General features: G+C 33.6%; 2 protein-coding genes across 6 annotated transcripts; one reads left to right on the top strand and one right to left on the bottom strand.

The window, feature by feature from the left end:
* Positions 1 to 2315: 2315 nt before the first annotated feature.
* Positions 2316 to 5609, bottom strand: LOC145120998 (nuclear speckle RNA-binding protein A-like). 4 transcript variants are annotated; one of them, XM_079056782.1, is made up of 7 exons: positions 5379 to 5609; positions 5144 to 5278; positions 4337 to 4482; positions 3851 to 4160; positions 3002 to 3063; positions 2744 to 2828; positions 2316 to 2628 (listed from the first exon to the last, which is right to left on the bottom strand). In XM_079056782.1, exons 2-7 carry the CDS (start codon positions 5259 to 5261, stop codon positions 2522 to 2524), a joined length of 828 nt encoding a protein of 275 aa, XP_078912908.1. In that variant the 5' UTR covers positions 5262 to 5278; positions 5379 to 5609; the 3' UTR covers positions 2316 to 2521. The 4 variants fall into 4 exon arrangements, with proteins under 4 accessions (XP_078912908.1, XP_078912907.1, XP_078912906.1 ...); XM_079056781.1 differs by having other exon boundaries at positions 5144 to 5266; XM_079056780.1 differs by having other exon boundaries at positions 5144 to 5263.
* Positions 5610 to 11956: 6347 nt separating this feature from the next.
* On the top strand, positions 11957 to 17889 carry LOC145122588 (PH, RCC1 and FYVE domains-containing protein 1-like). 2 transcript variants are annotated; one of them, XM_079058163.1, is made up of 9 exons: positions 11957 to 12496; positions 13074 to 13160; positions 13552 to 13641; positions 13762 to 13848; positions 13930 to 14046; positions 14120 to 16204; positions 16271 to 16417; positions 16488 to 17008; positions 17507 to 17889. In XM_079058163.1, the coding sequence occupies exons 1-9, from the start codon at positions 12449 to 12451 to the stop codon at positions 17670 to 17672; spliced, it is 3348 nt and encodes a 1115-aa protein (XP_078914289.1). In that variant the 5' UTR covers positions 11957 to 12448; the 3' UTR covers positions 17673 to 17889. The 2 variants fall into 2 exon arrangements, with proteins under 2 accessions (XP_078914289.1, XP_078914290.1); XM_079058164.1 differs by lacking the exons at positions 11957 to 12496; positions 13074 to 13160; positions 13552 to 13641 and having other exon boundaries at positions 13930 to 14032.
* Positions 17890 to 18449: the final 560 nt, after the last annotated feature.

The raw sequence follows: 18449 nt of genomic DNA, 5'->3' as shown, positions 1-18449 counted from the left end.
TTTTAATGTTAATAATCTCTTTGTTGGTTATTTCAAATTGTATTAACTTCTAAAATAAGCTTTCATTAAATATATTTTATATACGTTTAATTTTGGAAAAAGCAAGGTCAGCATCATGACTTTTATAGTTTTATAGTCATTATTTATTTTTTAGAAAAGACTAATGTTTTTTATTGAGCAAAATCACATTTTGTCATAAAAAATATTCAACAAAGTAGTTTCATAATATTAATCGGTATATCCATTTGTTCTTTTTTATTTTATTTTTTTCTGAAAAAAAAAGAAATTTCCCTAACGAGTGTTTTCAAGCTAGTTTTTTGTACACTGACTAATCCCAACTATGAGAGAACTTCCAAGACCACAAAATTTGAATGATGTTAGGATTTAAACATGAGTGACCACAACCCAAAAACTAATAACATCTTCACTTTGTTGTGTAAAATGAGGAAAAAATAGCGTAATCCCATAAATAAATCATTAGCCAATTTCGAAATAATCATAGAATTTATCATTAAGAGGAACATGTAAATCATATATATATATATATATATATATATATATATATATATATATATATATATATATATATATATATTATCAAACTAAAAACAATACTTTTAAAACTACAAACAGAGATCACATCTAAACATTTTGAGACCTACAACAAAAAACAAATTGGAAAGAGGAAAGATCATCAAGGGAGGTTGTTTCTGAAAATCTAGTGAAGTTAATAATTTAAATTTGAATTTAACATAAAGAGAAATCAAACACCCTTCTACTTTTCTTTCTAATTATCTTGCTATCAATTTAAAATGATGACAAATGTCCAAAAATATAATTAACTTTATCAAAATATAACATTTGTCATTATTTCATATTGATAGGAAGATATGTAATTCTCTAATAAAAGATCGAAATATATAATCAACATTTAAAATTACATTAATAATGTATACGATTTGTATTATGCACAATAACAAAACAAAATTAATGAATAGTATGATGGCGAGTTTATTATTAAATATTTTGCTTTCTAGAAAAAATAGAATATGGAAGCATTAGTTGTTCGTTAGAAAAGTCTTAATTTTTTTTTTCTTTTGCACATGCACACTTGTCTAAATAATAAAGAATAAGTGAAAATCCGTAAATAAGTTCTAGGAAGGGAGGTGATATTTTCTTATTGATACATTTGAAAACAAGGTATTTTGATTTTTATATCTTTAATTTTAATTGTAAAGAAAGAATTATGATGATCATATACTAAACCTTTTTCATTAACATATACTAAATAAAGTATCCACGGTTATATACTTGTACTCACACATAATCGTATCAATTATATCATTTTTCATTCAATTTCATTTCAATTGTCAAATTCCATAAAAACCAGTCTACTTTGATTTTTTTTATTTAACTACTGAAATATTTTTTTTGGCTTAGTGAGTTTTTTTGGTAATGAATTGTAAAAAACAACGGAAAAACTATTTTTCTGGTAATTTATAAAAAAAAATCAAAATTTTAATGGTTCAAAGGTGAATAGCATATTCTTTTAGAAAAAAATTGCAAAGCAACACAAAATTAAGGTTATGTATGGCACTCTACAACTATTTTATTTTTGGAGTTTTTTTTTTTTTAAATTGTCATTCTTATAAGCTAGTTTTTTAAAAAACTATTTAGACTAGTTTTTCAGAAGCTTTTTTTATATTTTCTAAATATACTCTTAATTAATTATAAATATTATTTTTCTAAATGATATTTTATGTCATTTTATATATTTCAGCTAACTTTTCAGCTAGTTTTTTTATTAAACTTCATTTTTTATCGACTAACTTATAAGCTAATAGATAGTTTTTCATCTAATACGCCAAACATAACCTAAAACTTTGTAGGTTTAAACTATTTTTTTTTTATCTTCAAATTACTTTTTTTCACATCTTTTTCTAGTACTACCAAATTTTCATTTTTTTAACAAAGAAGATTGGTTTTTGTCCCTTTCCATAAACACGTTCAAAACTTAACCCAAAAACACAAAGAAGAATTTTGAAAATCATGCATAGGATTTGAGAATTTTTGAATACTATATGAATTTTCGAACCTCCTGAAGAAGAAGAAGAAAAAAAAACATGTTTTGTCAGAAAAAATAGTTCAAAAATTATAAATTTTCAAATCCCGTTGTCATTTGCAAAAAAATCTAAGTAAAAATGGTTATTGGCTTCTAATAATTAACCTTGTATCACGTCAACTTGTACTACATTGACTAATTATCTTAATTGATTTGATTAAATTTAAAAAATACAAATACAACTCCAAAAGAATTTCAAAGAATCAACAATCTAAATCCCAAATTTTCATTAAATAATCTAAAGTGTTGTATTTTCTAGTTACTATATTTAGTTGTTGTATGGAGGACGAATGAATTATTAGAAAGACTTAACAATACAAAATAATAAAACACCAGACCATTACACGAGTAAATTAAAAATAATAATAATAATTAAAAAAAAATCCCCTGCATGCCAGCTCATCGCCTCCCACCCCGGCGCGTGGGTCCCGACCTTGGACCTGGATACTTGGAGAACTGCAGCCTCAGATATGCAGAATCAGGATCATGTTCATCCATCTTATAACCTATTCACCAAAATAATCAAATTAATAAATAAAAATGATGTAATAAAAAAAAATGAAAGTAAGATTCTATAATACACAAATAATATTTCTTGCATTTAGCCTTAAAAATCAATACCTTGTAAAGCACTCATTGCAGTTGCTGCACAAGCAGGAGTACTAAAATCCACAAAACTAATAATAACGGGATCTCCATTTCGTTGCTATAAAGAGAAAAATAATGCAAATTTAATTTGTATTAAATAAAAGTAGGATATTTATATAAACATATTAATGGAAGCATGATGCTATTTCTTGCATTTAACCAATATAAAAATATAAGTAGTGGAGAAGAAAACAAATATAACTAAATTTGGTGTTATGAATTTTGGCTTACATGTTTTGATTCCTTGCTTACAAGTCGCACTTCTTTATACCCAACAAAAGGACGAAAAATATCTTGGTACCAAAGTAAAGGAATGTGAGTATTTCATTTAATATTGTACAAAAGACATGAGGGGCATTTACGTCTTTTACACACACGAGAGGTTGCGAGATCAGGAGCAAGTCTTTGTCCCACCTTTTTGAATGGGACAAAAACTTGCAATTTTGTCCCATTAACATCAGCCTCAGTCCTCGTTCAATGCACGTAAAATGACCATTTTGCCCCTCTCCCGCATAACAAACAAGGCAAAAAGGATATTTCGGATGAGGAGGGCATTCACGTCTTTTTGCACAGGTGAGAGATCAAGAAGTCAAGAGAGAGTCTCTGTCCCACCTTATTCCACCTTTTTGGGTGGGACAAAAATCCCATTAACATCAGTTTCAGTCCTAGTCCAATGCACGTAAAATGACCATTTTGCACATGTTATGCATAACAAACGGGTCCCAAAGGATATTTATGATGATGAAGATTAGGAGGGCAGTAATGTCTTTTGCACATACCAAAGGTCAAGAGTTCGGTATCCCATCCGCCTCTCCGTCTCTGTCCCACCTTTTTTAATGAGACAAAATTTCAAATTTTGTCCTGTTAACATCAGTCTTAGTCCTAGTCCAATGCAGTAAAATGACCATTTTACCCCTGTCCCGTGGGACTCAAAAGGATACAAGCCACCTCTCTCCTCATTAAAACTTTTTGAACGGGACAAAAACTTTCAACTTTTGTCCCATTACCATCAGTCTCAGTCCTAGTCCAACGCATGCAAAAAATGACCATTTTGCCCCTGTCCTACATAACAAAGGATACGAGCCACTTCTCTCTTTGTGCAATTTGGTGGGAGTCCCTCAATGTAAAGGGTACTTGATGCATTAGCAGGAAGAGGCAAAGTTTCACGTACACCTCTACCCATCATATTCATATCAACAGGCGAATGATGATGATGATTATGATGATCCATTTGAAGGGCTCGACCATTTGGTCCATGATCAAGGCCCATGGGCCCACCACGGGTCATTGAAATCGGATCCGATAAAGGAAAAGAATGCATTCCACCACCAATTTCCCTTCCTACCCCTGACACAACACCATAGCCACTACCTTCCCCCGATGAAAGCTTCTAAATTAGTCATAAACAAGAACATGTAAGCAAACTAATCAAATAACAAGACAATCAGATGCTCTTTCTTTTTGACTTAATAAAAAAAGTCAAGGAAATGAGATTTTTTAAGATTATTTATCCAGACAACACTTCATACAAGGTGGACTTAAAAAAAAAAAGTAGATTGGGATTACTGCAGTTTGGAGGTAGTGATCATATGCAGATCCAATTGTCTTTGTGTCCTTTACAGCATGACTGTGGGCCCCTCCAAGATCATCATTTTGTGGCAAATAATTATTAGGCATTTCATAAGAGAATGGTAATCCAGCAGGTGGGAGATCTGCATTTATCCATAACAGGTTATAAATTAGCCACTTATTAAGTATTATTACAGTTATATGCCACTTGCTATAACAGGTTATAATGGTATATTTTGAACAACCATTAATTGGTTATAATTGGTTACCTTCTAGACATTAAAATGAGAATAATGACTAAATGAGCATACATACAATATAATTGGTTGCTAAATGCCTAAATCATTACATAAAGTATGAAATGAGCACATAGGGAATCGTTTGTTGCTAAATCTTGACATAAACCATTCTTTATGCTCAAATGTTAAAGAACTGATATTTTATCAACTAAAAATTTAGGATGTTAAATTCTAGAAAATCAAGATCAGGCCTGGTTGAATGTTGTTACATAGAAGGAGCATTGAGATTGAAAGTAGTAGGATCTGGATCCCTAAGAATAAGATCATGGGTGGATTCAAGTACTTTTAGACAATTGATTCAGGGTATTTCGAAGTCACCCCTAGACTACTAAAACGGATCCAGATTCCAGGAAACTGACATTTGTATTGCACCATGATTACTTCAAACTTAATTAGCTATGGGGTTTTATATTTGTGAATCAAAGCATCAATCTTGCATACCCAAGCACCAAATCACTACCAATAATCAAACGAAAAAAGCTCATAGAGATCAATTGGTATCTACCATAATCAGAACGAGGTCGTTTAAGCAGTGAAGCTGAAGAATATAGCTGCTGTTGTTCGTGCTGTTGTTGTTGCTGCTGCTGCTGCTCTCGTTGTCTACTCCAATAGCCATCTGCCATTTCTGCTGTAAATTCAGCTTGTGCAAGTAAAGTATCGAATCAAACGAAAGACGAAACTGAAAATCCGTGAAAAATGCGATAATTGGAGGGTAATTAGCGGGAACCCGAGTTAAGTACCTGGCGCAGAGTATAGAACCCTAGGGTTTGCGTGTTGTGCCCTGTCGTTAAAGGTCAAACAGAATCAAAATTGAAGGCTTCTCCTGTTAGGAATTTGGATTGCGGATGCAGTTTGAAGCGACTCAAGAGAAGTCCAGTGGCAACGACGCACGTCCACTCCGTAGACGTGGATTTGTTACGCTATTGAGCCCCCTAGGGTTGCATAATTGTGGCGACTCCAAACGTGTTGGTGGTAGGTTATTTTCGTTACCAAAAAAATTAGGGGATAATCAATAAATATCATTAAATGATTTTTTTTTTTTTGAAAATTTACTATAAAACTATTATTTAGTATTTTTGTAATATATTATTTTTGTAAAATTAATTAAGAATAGGTTTATAAAAAAATTATGAATACGAATTCATTGAGAAACACAATAAAATATATAAAAAAAACGATAATTCTCCATAAAATATAATGGCCACTTCACTCGATGAATTTGACATGGTTTTACAATAATATGAAATAGACATTGTATCTCCAACCTCTATATAATTTATACTAAGTTTATTTTTAGATTAAAATATCAAACTATACACTAAATATATCATTATATATAGTGTTAGGTGCATATTGTAACATTGAATATAACGTTATACTATTCATCAACACTATCTTTTTACACTATAAAAGTTGGATAAAATATAATATACCTAGAATAATTTTTTCAGTGTTAAGTATAATGTAAGAAAGAATTAAGTTGCATTATTTTTATACTATAATTATAAGTTTAGTATAAAAGATAGTGTAAAGGATTGACAATTATCTAAATCTAATACAAATCTAGGAAACAAACAAGTCTTGCAAGAAATAAATGATTTACTAATGCATCTCCCCATATACGGTCGATTGGCTCGCTTTTTGTCTCCTTTTGGTCAATGATCGTGTATCCTCTAACGAGATGGGCTCGTGTTTTTCCCTAAGTCGGGAAACTAGTTGGCATCCGCTTCTAAAAAGGGATCGCACTTTCAGTGTTTGTAATTGCATAAGAGATCAATGAAACTTATGAATGTTTCGTTCGGAATAAGAAACTTAAGGAGATTCCCAACAGACAGTTAACTATCTGGTATATAGGTCAACCCTAAGTGACGTTTCTTAAGACAATAAGACATTGATTAAACAAACGTATCGAAAGTCCGATGGGATGGTGAAACTGACAGCTTTCGATTACGATTGATTGCTTGGAGAAGGTGATCTCTACCCATAGGCTTCTACGGCTCTACTATAGAAGATTCTAATATGATATATTCCTTTTGATGTGAAAGTCAATGGTAATTTAATACATAAAGTCGAATAGTTAAGGGTGTCTTTTTTTTTTTTTTTTTTTTACAATCATGTTGGTTAAAAACTTATTACAAACAAAGTAGGAGTTAAACCAATAATTAATCCGGTAATTACACTTGCTTCAAATGTTAATCATGAAAATCTCCTTTGAAACTTCTTGCTTCTTCATCTCTGTGTCTTTAATTCGAATCCCCCCCCCCTCCCGGAAAAATGCTTCTTTCCTCTCGTAAACGAACTCAAAAATTACCGTAATCGCAATGAAATCATCCAATATGATTGTGTGCTTTTTTTTCCTTGGGTCTACATGGTTGTGTAAAATGTCCTTTGTGTCCTTCCTTTCACACGATTGTGTGGATTTTAAGGCATGCATCTATATGTTCGTGTCTATATGTTGTTGGATCACCATCTTGTGATTTCTATTTTTTCGTTTCTCGCTTTTGGCACCTGAAAATAGTCCCAACGGACCCTCAAATGTTCCAAACCATGTCCCACGACAATAAACCAACTCCACACAAGTACAGAAAAGTCCCAGAAAGCAATGAAATGCATCATGTGAATATGTGAAATGCAATGCAAAAAGACAAGGAAAACATGTTAAAATATGCATAATTGTATACTAGGGCAAATGTATTTAAAATAGGAGGATCTATTCATATGTCGTAAGTGCTATTAACTTTTTCAGATCATGCTTGTTGTTGACAAGGCTTAAAATGCATCCAATACATATAAAAAAATGGTTTTGTTTATGAATCTAAATTAATTATACTAACGACGCCGCAAAACACATTTAGAAATGATTATATATGTATAATGGAGTCCCACTAACCACACCTGCCATGAGTGCAAGAGAAACCTAGTAATCATTCCAAACAAGGCATAGGAAGATTTAATTATTTAACAATAATAATTCTTGTTTTAACCCAAGTTGCTTCCATAATAAAATCGAACAGTCTATTCTACAGATTGAACGGTTAAAAGTTTTGTTCAAAATCCAGACAAAATAAGAATGCAATGTATTTTATCAAGCGTTAATGAACTCGTGTTACAATATTCACAATATTAACGTATCTAAATTTTTATGGATCAAGTACAAGGGCGAAAACACAACCGTTAAACTAAACTTCCTTGTGCAATAGTAATGTATTTTTTTTTCACATTTTTTGATCTTGTTTTGTTGAAACTTTGAAAACTTACATTGTTTACATATAATAACAACATGTTTCCAACTCCTTGAACATAACAAACTTATATTTATTTAACACTTTGTACAAATAAAACACATTCGAAATATAAGTATGTTGGTATTATAAATAAAGTTCAATTACAAAGTTATCAATGATAAAAATAAAATGCATGTTGTTATAACGGTTAAAACTAAAATACATTGCCCTTGCAAGTGCAAAGTACATTATTATTCTACACAATTTTATGTGTAAAATAAACTAAATGCGTTGTCATTATAAGTAAAAACTAAAATAAATTATCCATATTTGTAGTCAGTTTAAATTGTGTTACTATTATACACAATTTTACTCGTAAAGTTATGATTTTTAAATTTATAAATCACGTAGAGCCTTTTTTATGATATATTGACAAGTCCATAACTAAATAGGTAATATCATCAATTCTTGACGGACCTGTGGTTGGGAGTCTTTGCACATCTAACCTTGTGTTGCTAGCAAAATGGCGGTGGCACATCAAAACTGAAGAAAATTCTCTTTGGGCTCTTGTAATTTGTAATATCCAAAAGTATTTTTGTCAAAACAATGAGCCTTTAGCTAAAAGATCTATTCTCAACTCGTGACTTAGTATTACTAAATTAACGAGGACCTTTTCGGACATCGTGATTGGCCTTGCATATTTATTCAAAAGGAATGTAAGAAATGGATATGGACTTAAGGTTTTGGAAGGATAAGTGGGCTGAAAATATACATATGAAAAGGTAGATTTCGTCGTTTATACCATATTAAAGCCGAGAAAATTTGCATTGGTTCTCATAGGGTATTGATCAAGGAAGACTTGTCCATTCATTGGTCATGGAATTAGAAAAGAAGGAGATACGAAGTTGAAGAATTTGAGTATTTTAATTTGGTCTAACTGATACAAACGTTTAGCTTTTTGTTTCATGTGGCACTTGGGAGTAGGTGGGTGATCATTGGTGTGTTTTCTGTAAAATCCCTTAGATTAATCATCGATGCTTCAGTTTTCAACCCTTATCTTGTTGACATTCAATGGAGACAAGTTAGGTTCGTGGCCAAAATCAATTGTTTCACATGGAGATTGCTTCAAAAAAACATAAATTTATCCATAAATCCTAATCACATAGTAGTCTTGATTTCATCTACTTCTTATCCATTTTTTGGCAACACTGCTCCAAGAGTGTGGATTGGTGTGTTATTGGCGTTGGTAAAAAAAAACACTTTTTTGTTCCATTTAACTCTCACCTCTCACTCGTCTCACTCATGTAGTTTTTTTTTTTTTTTTTCATATAGAAGACTAGAAATGCTCTTATTTTCAAAAAAAAAAAAAAGGATTATTACATAAATAAAATCGTTAGATGAAATCTAATTTGATCTCTTTAATTGGCTAAAACATAAAGCAAAGTTATTCAACATTAATTAGTATTCTTGATGTGTTGCTCCCCTTTGATTGCTTGCTCATTTAGTTAATATATATTTCCGCCATTCTAACAAAATGTATTGTCACTTGTATACATCCATTTTCTTTATAAAAAAAACTAAAGAATGTGCATAGAACATAAAACAAGTCCTAAATCGAAAATAACTAAGGGTAAAACAGTTTCGAAAATCAGTAATCTAAATTTATTTAAAAAGAAACCAAAATATTCGGTCCGATTCGATTTTAAACAATCACAAATATCAAGAACCGAACCGTTAGACATTAAACTATGCTGCCTAGTTATATTGCTCAATAATTTTCAATTAATATTTAACAAAATACATGTTTATTTTACCAAAAAGCATACACAAGCAGAAAAATAACTAAACTAACAGATCTAAAAGAACCAAAACTCAAAAACAGTTTTGTAAAACTCCGACCAATGCATTATGGCCTGGTTTCACTTTTATGCTAACATTGAACCAATCCCTAATGTTAATTTTTAATTTTAATTTAACAAGTATAATTAAAAAGAAAAAGCATTGAGAGTGATTGAACAGTGTTTGGTGAGCTTCCCCTTCCAAGTTTACACATACACCCCACTTAGTTTATTTTATTACAAAAGGGCCCCGCATATGCATCATTCATACCAATACCTTGGTCGCTCACCTACACAATCTTCGTAGCTCGTCATCCCAAAATTCTGAGCCGATTACCGATAACGAGAACGCTTTTTTTCACTTTTCTTTTTGTCACGCATGCTTCGAGGAAAGATCGCCGTACTTAATAATCCTCGTTACCCTTCATTGATTATTACTTAGTTAATCAAAGTTTTAATGATTCAAATATGATATTATAATACCTTTTTTTTATTGTAAATAAAATATTTTCTAATTCCAAAACAATAATATTATAGTAAGTAGGGAATGCGTAACCACTATTATTTCTTTGTGTTGGTATATCAGTTGGCATTAACTATTTTGTTAACATGTTATCAAAAACATTTTCCAAATTATTTTTTAAATTGTTTAATATGTTTTAAAAAATGAATAATAATTTAAATTATTATTTAATGAAACAAATAAAGTACAATACAGAAAGTTAGAAAATTAAAATAACTGGTTATTTCTTTGAAAATATAAAAAGTAATAAAATTATTGCATGCATAGTTATAAAATATAAATATAAATACTCTATAATTATTATAAGTTTAATATTTAATATTAAAAATTAAAATTAAACAAATTGAATGATCAGAAAATAATAAATATTTTAGAATTAAATATAATTAAAGAGTTATTAAATGAAGGGGTTTTACACCTAAAACTTCAAATATCATTTAGTACAATCTAAATGATTGATAGTAGTGTGACTAAATAATAAACATAATAATTTTTCAATAGTATAAACTTGTTTTATTTGATTATAGAGTATATAGAGTATTAGCGTTTCAAAAAAAAAACTTCACGTTGAATATGTTTTGATTATATATTATTAGCAGGTAATTCGAATTTGAACATTAGTTTGATTATATATCATTAACCTTTTAAAAAACTTCACTTTGGATATGCTTTAATTATATATTATTAGCCTCTTAAAATCTTTATCTTCCTGTTGAATATGTTATAAAACCGTTTTATATTTTAAGTACATAAATAAACTTGGAACATTTATTTATTTTTCATAATATTTTGATGTGAATGATGTTAATAACTTCTTTTACTAGACTTAATTATTTGAGATAGTTTCATAGTTATTTTTAAATAATTCAAATTGTCTAGTGAAATTTATGATATCAAATACAATTCTGAAAAAATAAAATAAAAATATATCTAAAGTAAATCACAAAAATGGTCCATATAATTTCATCAGAATCGTAAATTCAGCCCCAATTTGTACATTATTCACATATCGTAAATTGAGTGTCTCATGTTTAAGTGGAAATGGTGTGTATTTTGGAGGTTTGGTTGCACATTTTGTCATATATATGTTTGGAGCTTTTGAACCCATATTCTTGATATGGTTTACTAGGGTTTTGTAAGGTGTCTTGAAGTGTACTTAACGGAGTTATAGAAGAAACAAATGTTTATATTAATGGACACATTTTTCTATTTTTTTGTGTATTAATTTTCATGATGGTGGTGGTGGGGTGCCATTTATATTTGTAAATAATAAAACAGAAAAAAATGGTTATTTTCACGGATTTAACAGTTAATCATAGCCAAGATGAACCAACTTTGTAATTTTGTGAAAATACATGAATGCAATCTAACAACTTTTTAAAAATTACACAAAACCCACTATTATTCTCTAACTTATTTACACATCTGATTATATCAATTCTTCTTAGAAAGAAAATGACACTTGTACTTTTCTGTTGTTGTATTTTGTTGTGATTTAGTCACTTGTTAATCTCGTGGTTTTTTTTAATGATATTTACCGTTTAAAAAAAAATCAAAACTTGTATAATAACAAAACAAAATTAATTCTTGATGACTTAAAAAAAAAACAGTTAAGAAATTATGTTACTATTTAATAAGATTGTCTTTAAATTATAATATAACGGAAATTATAACAGTGACATAATAATTAGCATAGTATAAATTAGAAAACAGAATTGTGTTCTTACATTTACTCCGCCAAACAGCCAGAAATTCTCTCTTTGACTCCGCTTACTCCGACGGGACCACAATCCGATTTCGTCGCTTCCGTCGTCAATCTACCAATTTGACGGCCGGGAACCGCCTCTAATCAGCGTCAGTGTCATACCTTTCTTCACCGGTTGAAAACAGATAAGCTTCAAGCATCATACTTTCCCCCATTTATAGTTCAAGGTCAAACAGCTGTTGAAATCTTCCAAGATAACTCAAAGGTGTTCAACTCAAACGGATTATTGGCGCGGTTTGTAGATCTGGTGGGCGGAGTTGGTGATTTCTAGGGTTTGAAAGGACGATTTTCGTTTCTCTGACAGTGACGTGAAGGGAATTTCGTATGCTTTGAGGGTTTGAACTTAGATGTGAAGTGAAAGGTTGATGGTAGTGTACGAAAGACCAAGCCTGCTCGCCATTGATGATGACCGGAGATTACAGTGACGTCTGGTGGTGGGCCGGTGAATCTGTCACATGGAATGGCAGATCTTGTTAGCTACGGTAACGCAGACCGTGAGACCGAGCAGGTATTTTTGAATCCCCTATGATATATAGCCTGCCCTACCCTCGGAAAATATGAGATCTTGTTAGGTTTGACATGACCAAATATATTATCACTCTTCTCCATGAATCTGTCAATATATATGAAGAGTAATTTAAGCAAAATATGCGTTTTCCTTATCAATTGCTACAGTTGAGGAATTGGATGTCTTCTCTTAGGGTGTTTGGTTTTGTACATTTCCTGGTAGAATAATTGAATTTTAGGGAGATCACTCAATGACATTGGATCATAGCTATCTGTTAGCCTTAGGACAATGGAAGGAAAAAATTAGGGTTCTCACTCATGAAACTGTGCTTATGTATATCATGTTGGGCTCTAATTGATATACCAGTAATCGCCATGAAATTATATATCTCATTAATAAGCTACCATATAACTTATGCATATGTATTAGTTACAAAACATACCATATATATAAATAGATCATCAAGAATTATGTGAACAATATAACTAATGATGTAGCTTGATCGATGGTTTATATGTTTACATGATATTGCAACTAGTATTTCCATTGTTCTTAAATGCTCTCTTCCCTTTTGCAGACATTAATTGCTCTGAAGAAGGGCGCTCAGTTACTTAAATATGGTCGTAAAGGGAAGCCCAAATTTTGTCCTTTTAGACTTTCTCATGTGAGTTATCAAACTTATTCCTGCTTACTGTTTTTGTTTTGCTTTTGGCAACATTATATCATATGAACAAAAATTGCATCACATGACAACGTGAAGAAAGTTTGTGTTGGCTCAAGTTCTGTTTCTATGGATTCATTTGCATCAGGGTAGTATTGTCATTTCACTCATATGTGTGTATTTTCCAAACGGAAGGGTAAAATGGCCGTTTATTCAAAAGAAACAGACTTTGTGTATACAACACTTGCTCCATACATTCCAGACAAACATCATTTTCCTGTTCAACACTTACTTCATAGAAACAAACACTAAATTTGAAAAAGACGAAACAACCCCTTAGATTTTTTTGAGAATATATGATTGCTGATGTCTTTATATCTAAAAATATACACAGGATGAATCATCTTTAATTTGGATTTCCACAAGTGGTGAAAGGAATCTGAAGTTATCTTTAGTCTCAAGAATTGTCCCTGGACAAAGAACTGTAAGTATCTATAATCTTGTATCATTATTTACATATATGCCCCTCTATATGTCTTGCAAATATTTATCTCATTATCTAAAATATTTCACATAATGCTTCTTTTTACAAATATGCCACTAGGCTGTTTTCAGACGTTACCTACGCCCCGAAAAAGACTATCTTTCATTCTCTCTCATATACAACGACGGAAAACGATCTCTTGATTTGGTAAGTAATAATTCTAAAATCTAAATATCTAATACAATTACATTTTCATCATTTTTTTAAAAAAATTATTTGTTTTTTTAGATTTGCAAGGATAAAGTAGAAGCTGAAGTGTGGATAGCTGGCCTCAAAGCATTGATTTCTGGACAAGGAGGTCGTTCCAAAATTGATGGATGGAGTGAAGGAGGTCTCAACATTGAAGTAATTTTTCTTTTTAATTATTAATTGTGATTATTTTTTGCTATTTTATACTAATTTAATGTTAAACAAACAGGAAAATAAAGATTCAACATCAAACAGTGCAAGTGACAATTCCATCAGTGCTCCACCAGATTTAAGCTCCCCAGACGCATCATTCGGCTCAAATTCCAACACTTCTCCCATGAATTATCAAAATTCTTCTACTTTCGAAAAGTCAACTACAATGTTTGACCAAACAAACATCCAAGTCAAAGGATTCGGGTCGGATGCTTTTCGGGTCAGTGTCTCAAGTGCTCCAAGCACATCCAGTCACGGGTCAGCCCAAGATGACTATGATGCTTTAGGTGATGTGTACATTTGGGGCGAAGTAATATGTGATAATAATAACATCATCAAATTAGGCCCCGATAAAAACCCTAATTCTTCAACCACTCGAGCAGATGTCCTCTTACCTCGACCCTTAGAATCCAACCTAGTCCTAGATGTAAACCATATATCATGTGGGGTCCGCCATGCTGCCCTGGTCACCCGCCAAGGTGAAGTTTTCACATGGGGCGAAGAATCGGGCGGGCGGCTCGGGCACGGGTTTCAAAAAGACGTGACACAACCGCGTTTACTCGAATCACTATCCGTTTCCAACATCGATTTTGTTGCATGCGGCGAGTTCCACACGTGTGCGGTCACAATGTCGGGCGAGCTTTACACATGGGGAGACGGGACCCACAACGCCGGGCTACTCGGGCACGGGACAAACGTGAGCCATTGGATCCCGAAACGAATCGGTCACCCTCTCGAAGGGCTTAAAATCGCGTCGGTCACCTGCGGGCCGTGGCACACCGCTTTGATTACCTCCACCGGGCAGCTGTTCACCTTCGGTGACGGGACATTCGGTGTTCTCGGTCACGGTGACCGAGAGCACGTCCCCTGCCCGAGAGAGGTCGAATCTTTATTAGGGTTACGAACTATCGCGGTCGCGTGTGGCGTATGGCACACCGCCGCGGTAGTCGAAGTAATCGTGACACGGTCAAGCACCGGGGTTTCCTCCGGGAAACTCTTCACATGGGGCGACGGGGATAAAAATCGGTTAGGTCACGGTGACCGAGAGCCGCGTCTCAAACCGACATGTGTCCCGTCGTTAATCGATTACAATTTCCACAAAGTTGCATGTGGACATAGTTTGACCGTAGGGTTGACCACCTCCCGACACGTTTTCACAATGGGGAGCACAGTCTACGGGCAGCTCGGGAACCCTCAATGTGACGGAAAGCTCCCGTGTTTAGTAGAAGACAAACTATCCGGTGAGCCCGTTGACGAAATCGCATGTGGGGCCTACCATGTTGCGGTTTTAACTTCCCGAAATGAAGTCTACACATGGGGAAAAGGGGCGAATGGGCGGTTAGGGCACGGAGACATCGAAGACCGAAAAACCCCGACTTTAGTCGAATCGTTAAAAGACCGACACGTGAAGTTTATATCTTGCGGGTCGAATTACACTGCTTCCATTTGTCTACACAAATGGGTTTCGGGGACCGAGCAGTCGCAGTGTTCATCGTGTAGACAAGCGTTCGGGTTTACTAGAAAGCGACATAATTGCTACAACTGTGGGCTCGTTCATTGCCATTCGTGTAGCTCGAGAAAAGCGTTACGTGCTGCTTTAGCACCGAACCCGAGCAAACCGCATCGCGTGTGCGATTCGTGTTTTGTTAAATTGAGTAAAATGGCGGAAACGGGCGTAGGGAGTAGACGGAATGTGATGCCACGGTTGTCGGGGGATAACAAGGATAGATTGGATAAATCGGATATGAGATTAGCAAAGTCGGGGTTGCCTTCGAATCATGATTTGATTAAGTTGTTAGATAATAAAGCGGCCCGCCAAGGGAGAAGGGCGGATGCGTTTCCGGTAGGGCGGTCTTCTCAGGCGGGTGGTGGTGGTGGTGGTGGTGGTGGGGATTTCCGATATGCGGTTCCGAGGCCGATTGTGACTCAGTCGGGTGTTAATTCGAGGGCGGTTTCACCGTTCTCGAGGAAATCGAGTCCTCCGAGATCGGCAACACCAGTTCCTACAACATCGGGGCTTTCTTTCTCGAAAAATGTGGCGGATAGTTTGAAGAGGACTAATGATTTGTTGAATCAAGAAGTCCTTAAATTACGTGGGCAGGTAGATTCTTAAAGTTTTGTTAAATTACAATGTTTTGTTTTTTTACTTTTTATGAATCTTGTTTAGGTTGATAGCCTCAGACATCAATGTGAAATTCAAGAAGCAGAACTTCAAAAGTCAAGAAAACAATCTCAGGAAGCAATGGTATTGGCTGCAGAGGAATCTGCTAAATGTAATGCTGCTAAAGATGTGATAAAGTCTCTTACTTCACAGGTATTTCTTATAGATAAGAATTAAAAAAACAATAACTTTTTATGATTGAATTTGTTATTGTATGTTGCAGCTTAAAGATATGGCAGAGAGATTGCCACCTGGATCCTATGACCTTGACAGCATTAAGTTACCAAATGGTCTGGACAAGAATTCCATGCTTCACAATCCTGATACAAATGGAGAAAATCAAATAATAACTCCAATGGACACGTCATCTTTTATAAATGAAACATCGGGACCCACTGAATCATTCGCTGGATTCACTGAATCTATACGGACATCTAACGGGAATGATGGCGATTCAGATGCCAGATCTCTTAATGGCACCACAGGGGCAGTGGTGGAAATGGGGAACAAATATTTGTCGGATCATGCGCCTCCTTCTCAAGAAGCAGAAAATAACGGCTTCAAATCTAGAAATCCAGCTTCCAATAGTAACAATAACAACCACAACAACAACAATAATAATAATACCTATAATGCCACTGATCAAGTTGAGGCCGAATGGATCGAGCAATATGAGCCTGGTGTGTACATAACACTTGTAGCTCTACGTGATGGGACCCGTGATCTCAAAAGAGTCCGCTTCAGGTACTTCCCATTACATAAAACAGGTTGTACTGTGTTTGACATGCATTGGTCTGAGACGGAGACTGATGTCAATACGACAAAAAAAAATGCAAATTTTTGTCCCGCCCAATAAGGCGGGACACGAACTTACTTTCGATCTCTCATCGCGCAAAAGACGTAAATACCCTCCTCGTCTTCATCATGAAAAACTACCCTTGAAAAGTTTGTCAAGTCTGTCCTGTCCGGTCTACTCCCATTTTGTCCCGTTACACAGGACATGATTGGATTGGACAGGATGGACCTAACAAACTTTTCAAAGGTTGTTTTTCATGATGAGGATGAGGAGGGCATTTACGTCTTTTGCGCGACGAGAGATCGAAAGTAAGTTCGTGTCATGCCTTTTTGGGCGGGACAAAATTTTGCATTTTTTTTTGTCGTATTGACATCAGTCTCACAGACCAATGCATGTCAAACACAGTGTAAGGTGACATACTTAAAATTGGTTGTATGAATGTGCAGTCGTAGGAGATTTGGGGAGCACCAAGCGGAGACATGGTGGTCGGAAAACCGTGAAAAAGTTTATGAGAGATATAATGTGCGAGGTGGGTCAGATAAGTCATCAGTATCTGCTGCCCAGACTGCCCGAAGGTCAGGGGAATCTCTAGGTCCACCCAGCCAGTACTAAAATGCTTCTTTACCAACAGAGATGGTTCCTTTCCATGGCTCCTAATTTTTTTTTTTTTTTTTTCCTCAGATATTAATTTTTGGTTAACCTTTTTTATTGTGATTTATTTATTTAGAGGGTTTAAATTAAATTCAAGGGTAGTTGGTTTGTTACCTGTGTATTGTGGTGTAGTGTACATAACTCGGTAGTTATTTTTATGATTATATCTATTTAACAACCAAGCTACCATGTTCTCTCTCTCTCTCTCAACAATTTCAATGGATTTATATCTATTTTTTTTATCAAATCTATACAACAAAACGACTTTCTTACTAATTTATACAATAGGTATGTTTTATTTGTAACCGAAGATTCCAAACTAAAACAAGAACACACATAAATTAATTAACGAGAAAGTTGCACTTGTAGTAAATTATCATCATTTGTTTTATCAGCAGTTGCAATTTCCATTGTTTCATAATTTTTTTGTGACTTATAAAGACTACTTATATGGCTCATACTCTTATGATAACTTATCAACGTTTACTTTTAAAAATCTTTCATAGGTTAACTTTACAACATTCACGAAATGGTGAAAGTATGTAAACACTAGTGATTTTGCTATCACATGAGCACAAGGTATACCCGAGCATTGTCATTTATTACACATGAGCACAAGGTATACCAGCACACTTTGTCATTTATTACATATACGAGTAATATCATGTAGATTAACAACATCATTCTTCATTTTATATAATCATGTACTTCAAAGATTTTATTCTCAATAGGGTATTA

The sequence above is a fragment of the Lactuca virosa genome, chromosome 6 (assembly GCF_052849685.1).
Source record: "Lactuca virosa cultivar CGN04683 chromosome 6, Lactuca_virosa_CGN04683_v6, whole genome shotgun sequence".
NCBI lineage: Eukaryota > Viridiplantae > Streptophyta > Magnoliopsida > Asterales > Asteraceae > Lactuca > Lactuca virosa.
This window is presented reverse-complemented; position numbering and strand designations above follow the sequence as displayed.